The 17,493-nt window shown below is 41.6% G+C and overlaps 4 protein-coding genes across 8 annotated transcripts in view; 1 reads left to right on the plus strand and 3 right to left on the minus strand.

The window, feature by feature from the left end:
* The window catches only part of thbs4a (thrombospondin 4a), a 12,249-nt gene extending 8,970 nt beyond the window's left edge, over positions 1-3,279 (minus strand). The window contains exons 1-2 of one of the 2 annotated variants that reach the window (XM_025053220.1): positions 3,043-3,279; positions 1,218-1,430 (exon numbers count right to left, since the gene is read on the minus strand). In XM_025053220.1, the coding sequence (XP_024908988.1) occupies positions 1,218-1,302 (85 nt within the window). In that variant the 5' untranslated portion in view covers positions 1,303-1,430; positions 3,043-3,279. The remainder of the gene's footprint in view (positions 1-1,217; positions 1,431-3,042) is intronic. The other variant, XM_025053221.1, reaches the window with a different exon arrangement.
* Positions 3,280-3,605: 326 nt separating this feature from the next.
* On the plus strand, positions 3,606-13,112 carry mtx3 (metaxin 3). 4 transcript variants are annotated; one of them, XR_003048927.1, is made up of 11 exons: positions 3,606-3,740; positions 4,707-4,776; positions 4,880-4,956; positions 5,068-5,160; positions 5,235-5,417; positions 5,505-5,581; positions 8,913-9,070; positions 9,336-9,424; positions 9,583-9,704; positions 12,128-12,237; positions 12,977-13,112. XR_003048927.1 is itself a non-coding variant. In XM_025053203.1 (10 exons), the coding sequence occupies exons 1-9, from the start codon at positions 3,651-3,653 to the stop codon at positions 9,676-9,678; spliced, it is 933 nt and encodes a 310-aa protein (XP_024908971.1). In that variant the 5' UTR covers positions 3,606-3,650; the 3' UTR covers positions 9,679-9,704; positions 12,128-12,945. The 4 variants fall into 4 exon arrangements, 3 of the variants coding, with proteins under 3 accessions (XP_024908971.1, XP_008335060.1, XP_008335064.1); XM_025053203.1 differs by lacking the exon at positions 12,977-13,112 and having other exon boundaries at positions 12,128-12,945; XM_008336838.3 differs by lacking the exons at positions 12,128-12,237; positions 12,977-13,112 and having other exon boundaries at positions 9,583-11,439.
* LOC112486473 (uncharacterized) lies at positions 5,588-8,875 on the minus strand. Its single transcript, XM_025053204.1, has 2 exons — positions 8,172-8,875; positions 5,588-7,886 (listed from the first exon to the last, which is right to left on the minus strand). The coding sequence occupies exons 1-2, from the start codon at positions 8,379-8,381 to the stop codon at positions 7,302-7,304; spliced, it is 795 nt and encodes a 264-aa protein (XP_024908972.1). The 5' UTR covers positions 8,382-8,875; the 3' UTR covers positions 5,588-7,301.
* The window catches only part of cmya5 (cardiomyopathy associated 5), a 16,308-nt gene continuing 11,787 nt past the window's right edge, over positions 12,973-17,493 (minus strand). Inside the window, exons 8-15 of the mRNA XM_025053446.1 lie at positions 16,790-16,914; positions 16,565-16,699; positions 14,911-15,057; positions 14,688-14,829; positions 14,440-14,573; positions 13,598-13,715; positions 13,336-13,512; positions 12,973-13,261 (exon numbers count right to left, since the gene is read on the minus strand). Of these exons, the coding sequence (XP_024909214.1) occupies positions 13,009-13,261; positions 13,336-13,512; positions 13,598-13,715; positions 14,440-14,573; positions 14,688-14,829; positions 14,911-15,057; positions 16,565-16,699; positions 16,790-16,914 (1,231 nt within the window). The 3' untranslated portion in view covers positions 12,973-13,008. The remainder of the gene's footprint in view (positions 13,262-13,335; positions 13,513-13,597; positions 13,716-14,439; positions 14,574-14,687; positions 14,830-14,910; positions 15,058-16,564; positions 16,700-16,789; positions 16,915-17,493) is intronic.

A 17,493-nucleotide genomic window follows, 5' to 3' on the forward strand; every position in this document is an offset into this window, starting at 1 on the left:
ATATATATATATATACACACACATATGAATGGTAAATTTGCCTAACTGCTCCTGGTGTAACAACATAGAGGTAACAAGTTTAAGAGCTTAATATTATTCTTGACTATTTAAATAAAGTATTCTTTACAATAGCTGCTTTTACTTTTATTGAAATGTAAGAACCAATATAGTATGTGCCCTGATGTCAACGGCTGCGAGTCAGTCTGAAGTTCAGACCATGTACTGTGTACTATATTCCTCTGTTTCTGTGTTTTCCTGGTATTGCTATGCTTGTTTTTGGTTTAAGTACTTCAGTTGTGGGGACATATTGCAGTGATAGGTATTTAGAGTTTATTCTGAGGTTCAAAGGTTTTGTTCAAAGTGAAGAATAAAATTAGACTCAGATTAGTTTTCGGGATAGGGATTAATATTAGACATGTATTTGTAAAAGTTGCATCAGGTGCCCACAAAACACAAATGTTTTATGTGCATGTGTATATGTGTATGTGCCTGTGCTCATGTGTAAGATGCTCATGTTTGTTTCCTGCTGGGTTTTACAGAGTGGTAGATTGCAGCTGCCAATTCAACTCAGTGGTAAATTGTGGGTGAGTGGGCTTTGCAGTGGCATTATCTCACTGCTAAATGCAGAAATGTTGTATGTAGATGTAAAAAAAAAACAAACAACAATTACACTCAATAGCATTGACTAGGAAAGTATTGCATGTACTTTTGGCAAACCATGCATTTGCTAAGTTTTTTAAATTTAAATTTTCTATTTTCAAATGACAAAACCTTCAGCTTATACTCCTTTATTGCCAACCACATAATTAAACTTTCAATTATTACTTGTTCATGTTCATTTCTATAGCTTCAAGTAAAATATTAGATTTTTTTGCATTCATAAATAATTTACCAATTAATACCCTGTACCTTCTCTTCATGATGTCTTCTTTCAATCAGTATGTAGGTCACCAGACCTTAGCTGAGTTACTACATTTTAAACAACAACTCCGCAGGTCTTTAAAAGTCAATTAAATCCCTGCAGTTGCAGTAGAATTGTCTATTTTATTCCTGCTTTGCTGTAGATCTGGTGATTAAAAACACATACTACTGCAGAATGTTTGCATGGGAAAATCTCAGGAGCCAAACTGGCAATATCTGAACGTGCGGAGCACACAGTAACAACCTTTAAATAATGTCTTCCAGAAGTGCATGCACAGTGAAGAGCCAGTACTTACCAGTCCCTTCAGCTGTGACTGTGAGAACCAGCTGTTGAAGCAACAGCAGAGACAGAGCTGCAGTTCTGACCCACAGACCCATCATCAGACTGGACACACTTTAGAAGAAAGTCGTCTCAGTGGAGAATGTTTCCCTCCGTGGATCAGTAAGACAGCGGTCAGCCGCAGATCAGTCCGCAAGGTGAGTTCTTTGAATTATTATTATGATAAATCCTGTCCAGAGGCAAAGCAAAGGGGAGTGTCCGCTTACGCTACTGTTTTTAAAGTGGCACAGTGTTGAGACTATTCTACTGGTCTGGGGGAGTGTCCTCTCCACTAATGTAAGATTGAATGATGTCCCAGTTTGTTGAAGCTGTAACATGACTGGTCCATGCTATTTAATTGACAATATTCAACATTTCACATAAAAAAAAACTGTTACAGTTTTGTATTTATCAGACAGAAAAAAAAGATTTTGATTAGTTTTGATACCTTGATTTATGACAAAGCATTTATTCCTAACATTCTCCTGCAATTGATGATTTCTGGAAATATAATGTAATATAATAGTTGGAGAAATACTCTAAATCAGCCTGCATGTACTTAGCCAACTGAAAAAATGTCTGAAATGGACTCAGTCTGTCTCGAAAGAGGGAATTCTGATTCCAGCTGGAAACAGTTTCTCACAAATATGAAGAACCTATGAATCACCGAGGTGGCTTTCATCATTTGGCTCATTTATTGTGAGCTCATTAACCTGCAGGACTGATTGCAAATGGTTCAGACTGCCATTTGGATTCAATTTACTGTGAATTCTCTTGCAACACTTTTCCTGGATTAAAAAATTTGGAGAATGTGAAAAAGAAAGAGGGTGAGTCTTGGGGCAATATTTTAACCCTGGAAACATTTCATGATAGATGTCTGCTGCTTGTCTGTTTCTGCTAAACTCAAGTACATTTCAACATCTCTGCTGTAGGGCTGGTCCAGCACACAGACATTTACCATCCCTCAGTGAACAATCACCATATTTTTCCTCTGTCTGTCTGGTGTCTGGTCGAGAGGAAATCAAAATCAAAACAAGACATGCGCCATTAAAATGTAAGAAATGTCAATTTGATTCAATTATTATAATATAAATGACATTGGGCCATCCACTACTTTTTAATGGACCTGTGGGAAAGTTACATAAAATGATGCAAAATCAAATTTTTAACATTTACTCTGAAAGGCCAAGATGTGACAGATTTAAGACCAAGACTTCAGTCTATTTTCTACCTAGCAAACGTTAAAGCAGTCTTACCAGTCTCACATGACCTGCGTGAAGCTGCCCCCCGTCTTCTAACATATTGAAATAGCGCTGTAGTTCGTTTGCGCTACGTTTGTGCCGTAAGAAATTTTAGGTTGTCCATTTAAGGCTTTGAAGTACAGTAAGTAAAAACATACTTTTTCTGACCTGTGACGTAACGCAGGCCCCCCACCCGCATCCAAATCACTCCAAACTAGTCTCTAACGTTTGTGCTGTTCAAATAAATGTTTGTGTTTTTATGGTTTTTACAGCTTATTTTTTTCACACGCGTGACAACAATTAGTACTGTGTACTATGTTTTTTCTACTGTGAGCCACCAAGCAACATCTCAACCTTTTAATAGCTTGGAAATTTGAGGAGACCTTTAATTTTACATTGTTAATACCTCATTTGTTTCTCATTCCTGGGCGATTATTCAACTTGTTCAATTTGTTACATGTGGGCATGGCAGGAAGCAGGCAGGGCCAAATTGCAGTACTGGAGAGACTCTTTTCATATGAAGGTAGTTTATTAAAAAAAATCAAAATCTCAAAAACTCACTGGGTCACAGGAACTACACGCTTCATGAACAGACTCGAACAGATACAATGATCCCACAAAGACAATGAGAGAGTGAGAAAGAGAGGTGTATATATACGCCAGGTGACAGGCGTGAAGCTAATGACAGAGACACAGGTGAGTGTGATCACGTTGATTACCCCATACAGCAGACAGCAGGAACAGGGAACATACAGACCTCACACTATTACACACGTTTTTTATGACCCCTAAAAAAAGTGTTGTCTTAATTATGCAACGTTCAGTTATGTGTAAACATAAATGTTTCTCTCATATTTTGAATATGTAAATATTTAATAAATGTGTTTACAACAACAATAATAATAATAATGATAAACATTATTATTATTATTTATTTATCTTTATTTTATGGTTTGTATTGTCATTGTACCACAGGGATACAACGAAACTGAGCCTCTGCTTTTAACCCATAACCAAGGGCAGCAGTGGGCAGCTTTAAGCATTATTATTATTATTATTATTATTATTGCTACATGTTTATTGACTCTCAAAGTGCAGGGTCTGCTATCAGGTAGCCAGGTGACGTCACATCCGACACTTAACTACCTCCCTCCCTCCTCCCTCCATAAATGACAAACATGGCGGCTGCCATGGAGCTGAAATGCTGGGGAGGAGACTGGGGTCTGCCTTCTGTGCACACAGACTCCCTCATAGTTCTGGTAACGTTATCCTCCGCTCACGAATTCAACAAAACGGTCTTTGTCTACACTTTGTGTAAAAAAAAAAAAAAAAGACAAAGACGCCATGTTTGTCCTGCTATGAATCTCTGCTTAGCTCTAATGCTAATTTACCCTCTGCATTTCTCCTGTTGTCTGCGTCTGTGTTTAAAGTTGTTTCTGTCGTATATCGCCAGTTTCTGTGGGAACAATTCTGATGTTTTAAGGTGTTTCTCTTATGTTTAGATTTCTGGTGGAAAGCCAGCGTTCTGTGTAAATGCTTTTCAGTTTTGTGAAATATTAGTACATTAAAGGTCGACTTCGATAAAGTGACATCTGACTTTTTTGCCTCACCTTACTCATGAATATCACTCTGTATCAAATGTAGTTAAAACCTTGGAATGAAAAAAAAACCCCGATATCTTGTCCTGTTGTTTATCTTGTCTACATATACTTGCTGTTGCATGTTTTGCCTCCGGGTGGCAATATTCGAGTTGTAAGATGAATCAGGCGTTTTAATTTGAGAGATTTAATTTTAAGATTGAAATATTCAATGAACAATAAAACAGGACATTAATAAATGAAAGACGTATTTAATGGTATTATTCCTGTTTACAACTCGGGTTTAGTGTTTTGTTCTGATCTATTTTATGAGATATTACAAAAAGTTATGTAATATAGTAATATTTGATACATTTTAAATGATCAATTGAGTAATATTTTAAAATTATGTTTATTGAGGCTTGAACCTAATCTTTAAATGATAAAATAAATAATAAAAAGATGTGATTGATTTACAGGTGTCCAAAGATTAATTAAAACAAGAATTGAAAAAAAGTGATTATATTATTTTCATATTGTTGTTAAAAGGTTTATTTGCATTTCACATGTTTTCTAAATAATCATTTAATAAAAAAGGCCCAGTGGGATGTTAGATCCCCTCCTGAATTAAATTTGTTTTTCTTTCAGGCATACACCAAGTTCTCTGGGGCCAAAGTTACTGTTTCTCCTATAGACTGGACTTGGAAAACTCTAACAGGTAAATAATTTTCCTAAAATGGCCAGACCGTCTCACATTCCCATAATATAGAGATACATCAACTTAACCTTAAATGTCCTGGCTTTTCTCAAATGTCCTGCAGCAACAGTTCCAGAGCTTCTCTGTGGAGACTCCACTGTGCAAGAACCCACACAAATCCTTAACTTCCTGAGGAAGCAAGTAAGGGTCTGCTGACTGTCTAGCAGTTGGTCATTATGTCCTAAGATTCAGTCTGCAGAATACAGCAAGTGCATCTGCAGTAGTGTTCATGACTCCTCTTTCCTTCTTCAGAGGTTCAATGCAGACTATGAGCTGACAGCCAGACAAGGAGCAGACACCATGGCATATATCGCTCTGCTTGAAGAGAAACTACGGCCAGCTCTGGTAACATCATCTCTTGTCTGCTGGTTTCCTGGATAAGATGATCTGTGACTAATGTCTCTGTCTGTCCTCTGTAGTTGCACACATTCTGGGTTGATGCAGAAAACTATGCCAGTCTGACACGGCCATGGTTCGCCTCACGTTCACCGTTTCCTCTCAACCTTCTTGTTCCTTGTTGCCATGCAAAAAATGCCCTGTCCCGCATCCTGTTAATGAAAGGAGAAGCACCACTACACAGAATCTCTGAGGTGGAGGTAAAGGTAAGTAATGATTAGTCTGTCACATGTTGTATCATCATGTCCACTCTATGGCAGTTAATGCAGATTTTTCTTATCTCTGTGCCTCAGATTTACAGCGATGCTAAGGAGTGTCTTAATCTCCTTTCCTACAGACTGGGAACAGAAAACTTCTTCTTTGGCAACATGTGAGATCTTATGACTTTTTTTTTCAAATGGTCATCTACTCTTTCACATATCAATAAATAATGTCATTGAAGGAAAAAAACAAAAACTTCTATGTAGTAGGAGTCTGGGAGAGGTTGTAGTGGGAGACTTAAGTGTAACTGATACATCTCACCACCTCCTGTCTGCTTTCTGATCCAAGATCATCACTCTGAATACACACAGCACACACTGCTTGACACTTGAAATACTTAAAGCACAAGGCTACTAATAAAACATTGCTCCACTGGTTGTAGTTGTTTGACCTTAAGGCCAGGCAGTTGTGTTATGTTGCACAAACACGGACAATGACTGTGTCAACTGTGTACTTTATTTTACATAACCATAACTGCCATAACCATAACTGCCAACACTTTACGCCAGTGTCTCGTGACATCACACTGTATATACACCACATTTACCACCCCCCCCCCCCCCCCATGCCAGGCTATGCTTTCATTAAGTTTAAAAGTCAGTCACGTAGTCATTGAGGTAGTGTGGCCCGTGACGACCCGAACAGGACAGGGCCCAGGCTGCAGAGGGTGGACGCCTACCAGGGGTCATTGGCCTGACATCTGGGAGGTCACAGTTCCCATCAATGTGGCACAGATCAGTTATAGTTGTCTGGCCAGGGGAGGCAGGTTAAGCCACCTTTCTAAGGCGGCTGGCATGCCAGCGTGAACTGTCAGTCAAGTGGAAGGTAACTGGGCCGAGCTGTGCAGTGATCTGTTGAGGTGCAGACCAGAATGAGCGCAGCTTGTGGGAGCGGCATATTTAGAGTAATGGGGCAGGGAGCGCAGGTAAAAGGGTAAAAGTCATCCTGAGAAACGATGACAGCTGTGCAGGACAGGAGGGCTCAGGCAGGTGCAGCACAGCTGCAAAATTGGAGTGGAGGGGGCTCAAGCCGTCAGTCGTTAGACGGAAACCCACAAACTCAATGGCAGATGCTGCAATGATGCACTTCTCCTTATTCAATGTGATGTTGTGGTGGGGGCAAGCACATCAAACACCCTGCAGACGCGGTTGTCGTGTAAGGCTTGTGTTGCCCCATGCACCACAATGTCGTCCAGGGACACCACCACACCTGGGATCCCAGCAAAGATGGTGGTCATAATCTTTTGGAAACAGCTGTGTGCAGAAGTGAGGCCAAAGAGCATACGGGTGTAACGAAAAACCCCCATGTGAGTCACAAAAGCTGTTGGGGTGTAGGGGAACCTGCAGGTAGCCTTGGCGAAGATCAAGTTTGGAGAAGACCTTAGACCCATGGAATTTGGCAGATAGCTCTTCCACTGTGGGCAGCAGATATTTATCGGGGATCATGGCTTTGTTCACTTGTCTAAGGTCAACACAGGGACGCAGGCCGCCACACCTGTTTAAAAATACCACCGGGTTTGAAATCCAGGGTGATGCGTTAACCTGCTCGACGATTCCTGCATCCTGCAGGTTCTGCAGCTCGGCCATGATTTCATCCCAAGTGGCAGCCAGTGCAGAGGTTGAATGACAAAGGAGACAGCTGGATCAATAAGTGGCTGGTGGTTGAAGGCAGTGAGGCAACCCAGCCCAGTGAAGGTCAGTGTTGCTGCCAGGGTGTGGACACTGTCACGATGGTAGAGCCTGTATTGCCTGGGACAGAGAAGCCCAAGGCACAGAACAGGTCAAACCCTTGGAGGTTGGCACCGTGGCGAGACACCTGGAAAGTGAATGCTAGGAGGACTCTGGCACCGTAGCATACTGAGAAAGTGACTGTGCCCACATGCCAATGTTAGTATGACCATAGCCATATAGTTTTTCTGCATCTGGCCTGATTGCATGGCTGGGAAAGAGGTGCAGGATTGTGGACTCGCTGAGCGGGGACCTGGAAGCTGCAGTGTCCAGCAGCAATGGCAGGCAGATGCCATCCAGCTCCACTGTGCACCACTTAAAGGGCTTGGCGCAGGAACCCACAGAGTGGATTGTGGTTGGGCTTGAATTAGAGGATCTCTGTGATGAGGATGTGGACAGTGGCGCTGAGGGGCACACCCTGGAGAAGTGATTAAGCTTGCCGCAGCGTTGGCACCGTTGCCCGGTGGCTGGGCAGACTGATGCACGTGCGGTGTGAGAGGACGAACCACAATTGCCACCTGAACGGCATGCTGTAGCTCCTTGGCGACCCGCCAGGTCCATGTTGTCGTGAGGAGAATTGGGATCAATGACCTGAGGGGCGGGGACACCGTCTGTGCTAGCCGGGCTGAGGCCGGGGGGTCTGAAGCCGCTAACCGCAGTGTTAACAGACTCGAGCTGGAGAGCTATTTCCACTGCCTTTGAGAGGGGCAGGTCATTAGGGGTTGTGAGAAGCTTATCCCGCTGTTTACTGTCTATTGTGTGCTCTGCACGTGCGGTGTGAGAGGACGAACCACAATTGCCACCTGAACGGCATGCTGTAGCTCCTTGGCGACCCGCCAGGTCCATGTTGTCGTGAGGAGAATTGGGATCAATGACCTGAGGGGCGGGGACACCGTCTGTGCTAGCCGGGCTGAGGCCGGGGGGTCTGAAGCCGCTAACCGCAGTGTTAACAGACTCGAGCTGGAGAGCTATTTCCACTGCCTTTGAGAGGGGCAGGTCATTAGGGGTTGTGAGAAGCTTATCCCGCTGTTTACTGTCTATTGTGTGCTCTGCCAGCTGATCACGTATGAACTCGTCCTTTAAAGTCCCAAACTTACAGAGGCTCGCTAGTCCCCGGAGGTCGGGAACGTAGTGGTGGACCGACTCACCCGGCTGTTGGCGGAAGATAATCCGCCGGACCATTACGCTCTGTGGAGCAGCGAAATGTCCCTTCAACACGGCGACACAGGCTGCATATGTGTCCGTGGGTCCGACTGTGCGCAAGATGAGCTGTTTCTCGCTGCCTAGGCTGTGGACGAGATAGCTTTTAGCCTAACGTCGTTGGCTTCGTCAAGCCAACGGCCGCTATAAACGTCTCAAAAGCGTCAAACCAGCAGGGCCATGGGATCGGAGGCTCACCAGGTAGAGCGAGGAACGACGGCAAGGGTGGTATTTGTACCTCTATTCTCGTCGCCAATGTTATGTCGCACAAACACGGACAACGGCTGTGTCAACTGTGTACTTTATTTTCCATAAGCATAACTGCCATAACCATAACTGCCAACACTTCACCCAGGTGTCTCGTGACGTCAAACTGTCGTAACAAGAATAGACCACAAGCTGAAAAAAAGAGTTGGGTGAAAAATTGTGCTTGTTGCCTTTAAAATTGCTAAAACTATGCTTGAAAGTGCAAATATAGGTTTCCTGTGTGTGTTTATATTTGTGTGATTGTAGGCCGACCAGCTTGGACGCCTTTGTGTTTGGTTTCCTGGCTCCTCTCTGTAAAGCCAGTCTTCCCAGCAGCCCTCTCCAGAGCCACCTCAGACAGCTGGAGAACCTCACACACTTCTGTGACACTGTCCTGGCCGCTTATTTCAGCTCTGATCACCCCTGTAAGATAACTTCTCCAAGGGGAGTTTTATCCTCTTTAATTGAGTTGAATGATGAATTGTTGTCACAAGGATGTTTGAACCCATTTATCCTCATTGGCACAGAAAACACTAACCACATCCTACTTACATTCTAACTTGTCATCTCTGTGTTTCCCTGCATGCCTTCTGTTCACGTGAGCAGCCCAGTGGTTTGGTACTCTCTAACACTTTTTTTTTAAATTCCTCTCCTCCTTGCTGGTGTCCACTCTACTGCTTCTCTCCTCAGGTCCTCCCCCTCCCATTGAGGAAACAAAGGATGCAAACCTGCAGAAACTAACTCAGCTTGTAAATAAAGAGTCCAACCTAATAGAGAAGGTGCTTTTGCTTTCCATTTCTCTTCCTTGCATGAGTTCACTGATGGATTCATCAGATCAGGTTTCAGCTGATGTTACTGTAGATCTAGGCCGTTTGATTATGTTGAAACTAAACATGTTCACTGTAAATGCACTGTTAACATATGTCCTGTCCTGTAGATGGATGACAATCTTCGCAGCAGCCCCCAGCACAAACCCCACAGACCAGATCCTAAACCCAGTCTGATCACTGAGAAGAGCTCGACCCCAGCCTAACCCCACAAAAGCAGGATGGACAAAAGGTGCTTTTCTGACCCTGACTCAACATCTTGAAACAAAATAGAAAAAAAGAAAAATAATAATCAGGACCACATGTTAATAAAAACTATTTTTGAAGCATGATAATAATGATATATTTCAAAGCTGTGTGACGTCTGAAAGATGGAAAAGCGCTTGTGTGAGGTCTTTAAAGAGGTTGAGCTCATGTTTGTGGTGAAGATGGAATGCTGTGAAGTGGTGCTGAATGAGTAAGACATGGAGAGTTCAAAGCAAAGCGGAGCTGGTGTTAAAGTCCTACAGAGAATATGTTAGGGTATTTTAATTTTAAAGTTAAATTGACCTTAGTAAAAAAAAAAAGGAAAGAGCATCAAGGCCACATTAAGGATAACAAAATGAGTAATTACAAGATTAAATAAAGTAAGTATATGAGAATAAAGAGATGATAAAAAAGAAAGAAGTTGCATGCTTACGACTGTATTCTCCTGGATGTACAACTTTATTCTCGTAATTTGAGAATAGATTTTTTTTATCCTCATTGTGGCTAACACTGTTGTATAAGAGCACCTTAATAACTAAAATAGTAAAGCAACATGCTTCATGACTCCTTAGCCCCTGTTTGTGTGTGCATTTACCCAAACATAGCACTTTAGAGTTGTTGGTCAATGCATCTATTGACAATACATTTTGGTTAATAATTCAGAAACAATTTGATAACAATGACGTTTGTCTAATCACTACAAAATAAGTTTGCTTTAAACAAGTTTCCTTTAATCAGAATGTCAAACGTAAGGACACAGATAATTTATGTCTTTGGTTTAATAATTCAAATAACACATTCACACATGATCTCAAGGTTATGAGGCACACAGGTCTGCATCCTTTAGAATATTAATAATATTACTGACCAAAGTACTATTCAGCTAGTGGAACAAATAATTGTCTGATTAATGAACAACTGTTTTCTGTGCATTAAGTAAATATATTTATACTCACTGTATGCAGTCACAACCTCCAGAATAACCGTTGGCTTGCACAGCTGCAAATACTGTTTAAGATTCAAAATATGGCAATTTACCTGCAGAATACTGTAAAAAATGCTTTGACAGGACAGGGAAAATGGGACTATTAGGTGTGTGTGTGTGTGTGTGTGTGTGTGTGTGTGTATGTGAGTGAGAGTGAGAGAGAGTCTGAGTGTAAGAGTGAGATTGAGATTGATAATAAGATTGAAGGAAAGAGAGAATGGGTGAACTTTCACCAAACGACTGTCTTTCAATCATTTTCTTCTTGAGATAAATGAACACTAGCTATGTTGCTCAGTAGCAAAACAAAGTGAAAGAGTTGACTTTTGTAAAGATGTTTTGTAAAGAGGTTTAAAATTGAATTCCTATAAATAACTGCTAAAGTGTTTTCATTGCTTTAAAAAGAATAATTTAAGTTTGAGTTTGATTTTGCCAGTGACGTCATTGTAGTTGACTCGTTGTTGTTTTCCGTGTCGTGTTTTCTCTAGTTGTTGTTTCTCTGTGCCAATACCTGTGTAACTTAACATTGTTGTTAGCGTGCACGTTTTCGCCTTTCCTCTTTTTTTCATAATTGACAACTTTTTCCATTCCTTCAGTTTGGAGCTGGTCTTGGTAGTTGCCTTATTTTTCCTCCTTTGTTGAAGTTTGTGGGACAGTAGTAGGAAATACCTTATCTTTGTCTTTTCTTTATTTCTATCAACTGATAATGCGATCCCTTAACCAGATTGATTTTATGAAGTTTTTCTTCAGAGCCTCCCTGACACATTTCTCTACCTTAAACATATTCTTTTTCTTCACTGATGCAACAGCTTAATATGACCTGTTATTGATGCAGACTTCAAATAAGAGCAACATAAAAACAAATCTGTCTTTTCTATCTGTTATTTTGGTGCAATTGTGCTTGTTCCCTCTAACATTTCACCCCTGATCTGAAATCTTACATATTTAATATAATATAACATGAAATACTAAACCATATTTACCAGTATTTTTGTTTGATGATTGAACGTTACATTTTTCCTCTACTTGAATAAAGTCAGTGCATGAAGCTGTGCTGCCAGCTGAGCTGTTCTTCCAGCAGTAATTACAGATGACTTCACTGTGTCTCTGCAACTGTGTGATTTAGTTGTGTAATTAAAGGCATTTTTCTGCATTTGGCCTCAGGTGTGGAAAAAGGGAAAGTGATTAAACAAAGAGGAAACGTATTTTGGGTAATGGCCATTCAGATACAGGGAACTGTTCACAGAAGAAACAGAAAACTTTATTCTTTGCTTTTTCATCAGTAAATTACCTGCCCTCCTGGTTTGTATTTGAAGAATTCTTTAACAACCATATTGTCACTTTTTTGTAGTTTAGAGGAATGAAACAGAAGCATTTCACAGACAATGAAACACTTCAGTTTTTCTGCTTATTGTTTTCCACTGCAGGGCAGCAGAAAGTAAATTCAGATTCCAGTAAAACGTGAGGCGTCACATTTTTGAAAGCTATCTTTCCAATTCCAGCCGAGCACATGGAAACCAGCAGCTGTTCCCTGATGGTGAGCATGTGTCTGCCCCCTCACCCCCCATCCCCAAATCCCCCTTAAATCAGGAAACGTGTTAAGGGATGAGGATGGAAAAATCTCCAGTGTCTGGAAAAATTGTAACATTATAATTTAAGAAAAAAGTGTGCAGCACAAAGTTTCATTAGCTGTAGGCCATCACTGAGATTTTTGTGTTGTGTGGAAAGGAAATACATGAAAAACTGTTTAGTTATTATTTAATGTGTTTTTATTTTATATTTGAGGGTAACATTTTTAATATAATACATGACAATGTCAGCACCGAATTAAAACATGACCGTGGATAAAGAAGTAAAGCGTATGTATTTCCAAAAACACAGCATCAGATCATGTTATTTGTATCTTTTCTTTTGAATAGTCCAGCATTTTAGTTGAGCCAATTCCAAACAGCTCTTTGTGCAGAGTTCTGGGCCCCCCTGCTGGCGAACATGAGTTAGTAAGCAAATGAGTCAAGTAAATCAGTCAAGTTTTGAAAATACAAAAAAACAAAAAATTGTCATATTCAATCAACACATATAAGAAAATCAATTTAATAGTGGAGCTGGCTTTTTTTTCATTGGCGCAAAAATAAGGACTGAACGAATTAGCTTACAAAGGTTATTTACACTAAATCCAGTTATTCACAATATAAAACACAGGTCAAAAAGTGCTACTGTAGGTTTATAGAGACAAAGTGGTGACAAAGACATAACACAGTTGTTTTCTGTTTTCACAGAATTCCTCAGTTTGTGTGAGGGCAGTTTTGAGTTAGCTGTCTTTGGTAAACTCTGGTCTTTCTTGCACCACACAAAGTTCCAGACTGCCTGGCAACTCTAAGGCTAGAGCAGGGTGACATGGTCGAGGGAAGAGCTGGCTGAAGGAACCCAGGAGTTGTCCACTTTGTGAATTGTAGAAAGACAAGCGGCCACGCTGGTAATCCAGTAGGGTTCCCACTCGCTCAGGTGTCTCAATCACCAACACAGTGGACAGAACCTTACTGTGGAGCAACTGATATCTGCAACTGTAATGGTTGAATGATTTAGACTTGGGCAACGAGACTAAACTACTTTGATAGAGAATAAAACGGTAACCTACCCTGCTGGTGTAATAACACACTGTAAACACCAGGAAGAAGTGTTCTCTCCCAGTGAGCTTTCCCTGCTGGTTGTGCTGTACGCCACTCCCAGCCTGTAAGCTGTGCTCTGTGACACATTTGTCTCCCAGTAGTAGCATCCCCGTGCTGGCAACAACTCCCCCAGGACAGATGGACACCTGGAATACACACAGACTCAGGTTGACACATGGTTCTGATCTGTGTCTTGTTTCAGGAGGAGGTTGTCCCTGTAGTTTAACTCACTGATTTTCTGTGGCTCGCATGATTTTGTATGTGTCCTGGGAGAAATGCAGGGTTTTATGGTCGGCTGCAAGTTCCAGAGCTGGATGAGCTGAGGCTTTCAGCAGATGGAACCTTGTTCCTGCAAAACAGTACCAGAAAGAGATAAGATTTTACTGGAAATGCATGTTTTTATACAGAGGTATATCTGGCAAAACAGTGGATGTCTGTCTGAGTGTTCAACCAGTTTCAAACCTGGTTTTACTTTCAGTAGTACGGTGAGGAAGTTGTCCAAATCTACATAAAAGTGATCAATCCAAATCAGTAAACACCAACAAATATTTATTTTTATCAGTGTAATTGCACGACAAGTGGTTTGATAGTCACCATTTTTACTTACACTCATCTAGCCTGTAAGTTTTTGAGTCAGAGTTGTGTGAAACCTGGGCGTATTTAGTTGAACACAATGCTGTTTGTGACAGGAATGGCAGGAACTGATCTTCTACAACGGTCTCTCTTTTTTCTCAAGGTTTCATAACCAGTTTGTATAGCTGCTGCCTCTCAGTGGAAGAGTATTTATTTGTTCAGTCTGTCACTGTCACATAGAAGAATAAAGAAATTGGATGATTATCCACAGTTCACCGGGTGATACCTCTAATGGACCACGACACAGTGGTTGGGAATCACTGATCCAAGATGTTACTTGCAAACACTAATTTTCATTTTGATCCAGGCTTCACTAATTCCTGTCCCTGGTGTGAAACCGTTTGTATTAAACTGAATTTATAAATTCAATAAATTATGCTTTTAATGACAGTTTGCGTCTTCTTTCTTTTTCTTTCTTTCCTTTTTTTTTTTTTTTTTACCTTTTGTGGAAATACGTGCGGCCTCACTCTGCTCACTGGCTCCAGCCTCATTCACTGCCTTAATGTAAAACAGATAGTTCTCATTGGGCTGCAAAGGAACCTTCTGTTCACAGTGTTTGATTCCTGAAATGGATCTGGAAGCAAGTCACAGATGTGCTTTATTCAACTTTTGGACCATTTTAAGTGTTCTGGTATCAATAATGGTGTGTCACAGTCAAGGTACCATCAGTAAAGTGTTTGACACCCACCTCAGTCCCTCTCCCTCCAGCTCGTACTGACGACAGTACTCTAGAGTGTAACTCACTCCAGGCGCCTGTTTTTTCCACCTCACTGTGGCTGAATTCCACACAACAGTGCAGTTCTCTGTGTTGATGAGTGGAACTGATGGAGCTGCCAGAGGAAAAGTGTATCTAAAGGTAATTTGTTTTTTTGCATGTGAGAAAAGACTTTTATTATAGATTATAGACTGACCAGTGGTGAAGTGGAGTCTATCGCTAGGCAGAGAGCAGCCAGTGTAGTTGACAGCCATTACCCACACTTTGTAGGTTTTGTCAGGTTCAAGCTCCTCCAGGACGCAGTAACTCTCCTTGACTGTCACACGGTACTCCTCAGACACAGCTGTGGAGATCAACATTGCAGAGCATGTGTCAAACTTAAGGCCCGCAGGACTGATCCAGCCCTTCAGGTCGTTTTAAACGGGACATACTATGCAAAATTAGTTAGTACATTATTAGTACATATACGTGCATTTGCAAAAATTATAGGTGAGTGCAGCAAACACAGGTATATTGGCTCAAAGCCACCTTGCCAAAGAGGAGATACACTATATTACCAAACGTATTCGCTCACCCATTCAAATGATCAGAATCAGGTGTCCTAATCCCTTGTCCTGGCCACAGGTGTATAAAGTGCAAAGAGGTCGCCGACTTTCTGCACAGTCAATTGCTACAGAGCTACAAACTTCATGTGACCTTCAGATTAGCCCAAATACAGTACGCAGAGAGCTTCATGGAATGGGTTTCCATGGCCGAGCAGCTGCAGCCAAGCCACACATCACCAAGTGCAATGCAATGCGTCGGATGCAATGGTGTAAAGCACTACTGGCCACTGGCCTCTAGAGCAGTGGAGACGCGTTCTCTGGAGTGATGAATCACGCTTTTCCATCTGGCAATCTGATGGACGAGTCTGGGTTTGGAGGTTGCCAGGAGAACGGTACATTTCAGACTGCATTGTGCCGACTGTGAAATTTGGTGGAGGAGGAATTATGGTGTGGGGTTGTTTTTCAGGAGCTGGGCTTGGCCCCTTAGTTCCAGTGAAAGGAACTTTGAATGCTTCAGGATACCAAAACATTTTGGACAATTCCATGCTCCCAACCTTGTGGGAACAGTTTGGAGCGGGCCCCTTCCTCTTCCAACATGACTGTGCACCAGTGCACAAAGCAAGGTCAATAAAGACATGGATGACAGAGTCTGGTGTGGATGAACTTGACTGGCCTGCACAGAGTCCTGACCTGAACCCCATAGAACACCTTTGGGATGAATTAGAGCGGAGACGGAGAGCCAGGCCTTCTCGACCAACATCAGTGTGTGACCTCACCAATGCGCTTTTGGAAGAATGGTCAAAAATTCCTATAAACACTCTCCTCAACCTTGTGGACAGTCTTCCCAGAAGAGTTGAAGCTGTAATAGCTGCAAAAGGTGGACCGACATCATACTGAACTCTGGGTTAGGAATGGGATGGCACTTCAGTTCATAGTATGAGTCAAGGCAGGTGAGCGAATACTTTTGGTAATATAGTGTATATGGATGCAGTGAGGGAGGACATGCAGATAGTTGGAGTCAGAGTAGAAGATGCAGAGAACAGGGAGAGATGGAAATCAATGGTTCGCTGTGGCAACCCCTGAAAAAGGGATAAAGCCGAAAGAAAAAAGAAGCGATGACTTCTGTTGCACCCGATTAATACATTTGTGTACTGCAATATTTACCCTCACTTTACTCTTATTTTTTTCAGTGTATTTTTTGCTGCTCCTCTGAAACCTTCAGTAGTCTGACCTTCACAACATTTACTTGATAACTTCAAATGTAGATCTTCCTGATGTCATTGCACCCTGAGAGTATTTACATACCTCCTTGTGGATCTTCTAAGCAGTAGACCTGGAAGCAGTCGATGATGTCATCAGGGTTGACTTTCCAGTAGACAATGACACTGGTGCTGGTGGCTGAGCCTGGCTCCTGGGGCTGCAGGGAGGGGCTCTGAGGGGCTGGGGCCCAGCACAAATTCTTAACTTACTGCATGGAGTACTTTGATGTGAGTCGAGTCTCAGTACAGTACGTGTTAGTGTCTGACCTACCTGGGATTCCCTTACGCTGTGCGTGGTGTGAGCTGGAGGAGTTGCTCTTGACGTAGTCTTCAAACACCAACAGGCCTTTAGGACCCAGCTCCAGAGACATGGCCGAGTCCAGAGCTACTCTAAGTCTAACAGCACAGTCACAAAATTAAGCTACATGAGCACCTTGCCCATTTCAGCGTAGATAGATAGATAGATAGATAGATAGATCGATAGAGAGAGAGAGAGAGAGAGAGAGAGAGAGATAGAGATGAATAGATAGATGGATAGAGAGATGGATAGATAGATAGATGGATGGATAGATAGATAGATAGATAGATAGATAGATAGATAGATAGATAGATAGATGGATACATAGATAGATAGATAGATAGATAGATAGATAGATAGATAGATAGATAGATAGATAGATAGATAGAGAGATGGATAGATGGATAGAGAGAGAGATACATAGATGGATATATATATATATATATAGAGAGAGAGAGAGAGAGATATGGATAGATGGATAGATGGATAGAGAGAGAGAGAGAGAGAGAGAGATGGATAGATGGATAGATGGATTGATATATGGATAGATGGATGGATAGATGGATGGATAGATGGATGGATAGATGGATAGATAGATAGATAGATAGATAGATAGATAGATAGATAGATAGATAGATAGATAGATAGATAGATAGATAGATAGATAGATAGAGAGA

The sequence above is a fragment of the Cynoglossus semilaevis genome, chromosome Z, assembly GCF_000523025.1.
Source record: "Cynoglossus semilaevis isolate Cse_v1.0 chromosome Z, Cse_v1.0, whole genome shotgun sequence".
Classification (NCBI taxonomy): Eukaryota; Metazoa; Chordata; class Actinopteri; order Pleuronectiformes; family Cynoglossidae; genus Cynoglossus; species Cynoglossus semilaevis.

Excerpts from the sequence above, each read along its gene's own strand:
- LOC112486473 (XM_025053204.1), bottom strand. The coding sequence starts at position 8,381 with ATGGTCCGGCGGATTATCTTCCGCCAACAGCCGGGTGAGTCGGTCCAC. Across the intron at positions 7,887-8,171 it reads CCCTCTCAAAGGCAGTGGAA|ATAGCTCTCCAGCTCGAGTC; the intron begins ATAGCTCTCCAG and ends AAGGCAGTGGAA.
- mtx3 (XM_025053203.1), top strand. The coding sequence starts at position 3,651 with ATGACAAACATGGCGGCTGCCATGGAGCTGAAATGCTGGGGAGGAGAC. Across the intron at positions 5,161-5,234 it reads AGAAACTACGGCCAGCTCTG|TTGCACACATTCTGGGTTGA; the intron begins GTAACATCATCT and ends TGTCCTCTGTAG. Across the intron at positions 9,425-9,582 it reads AGTCCAACCTAATAGAGAAG|ATGGATGACAATCTTCGCAG; the intron begins GTGCTTTTGCTT and ends CCTGTCCTGTAG.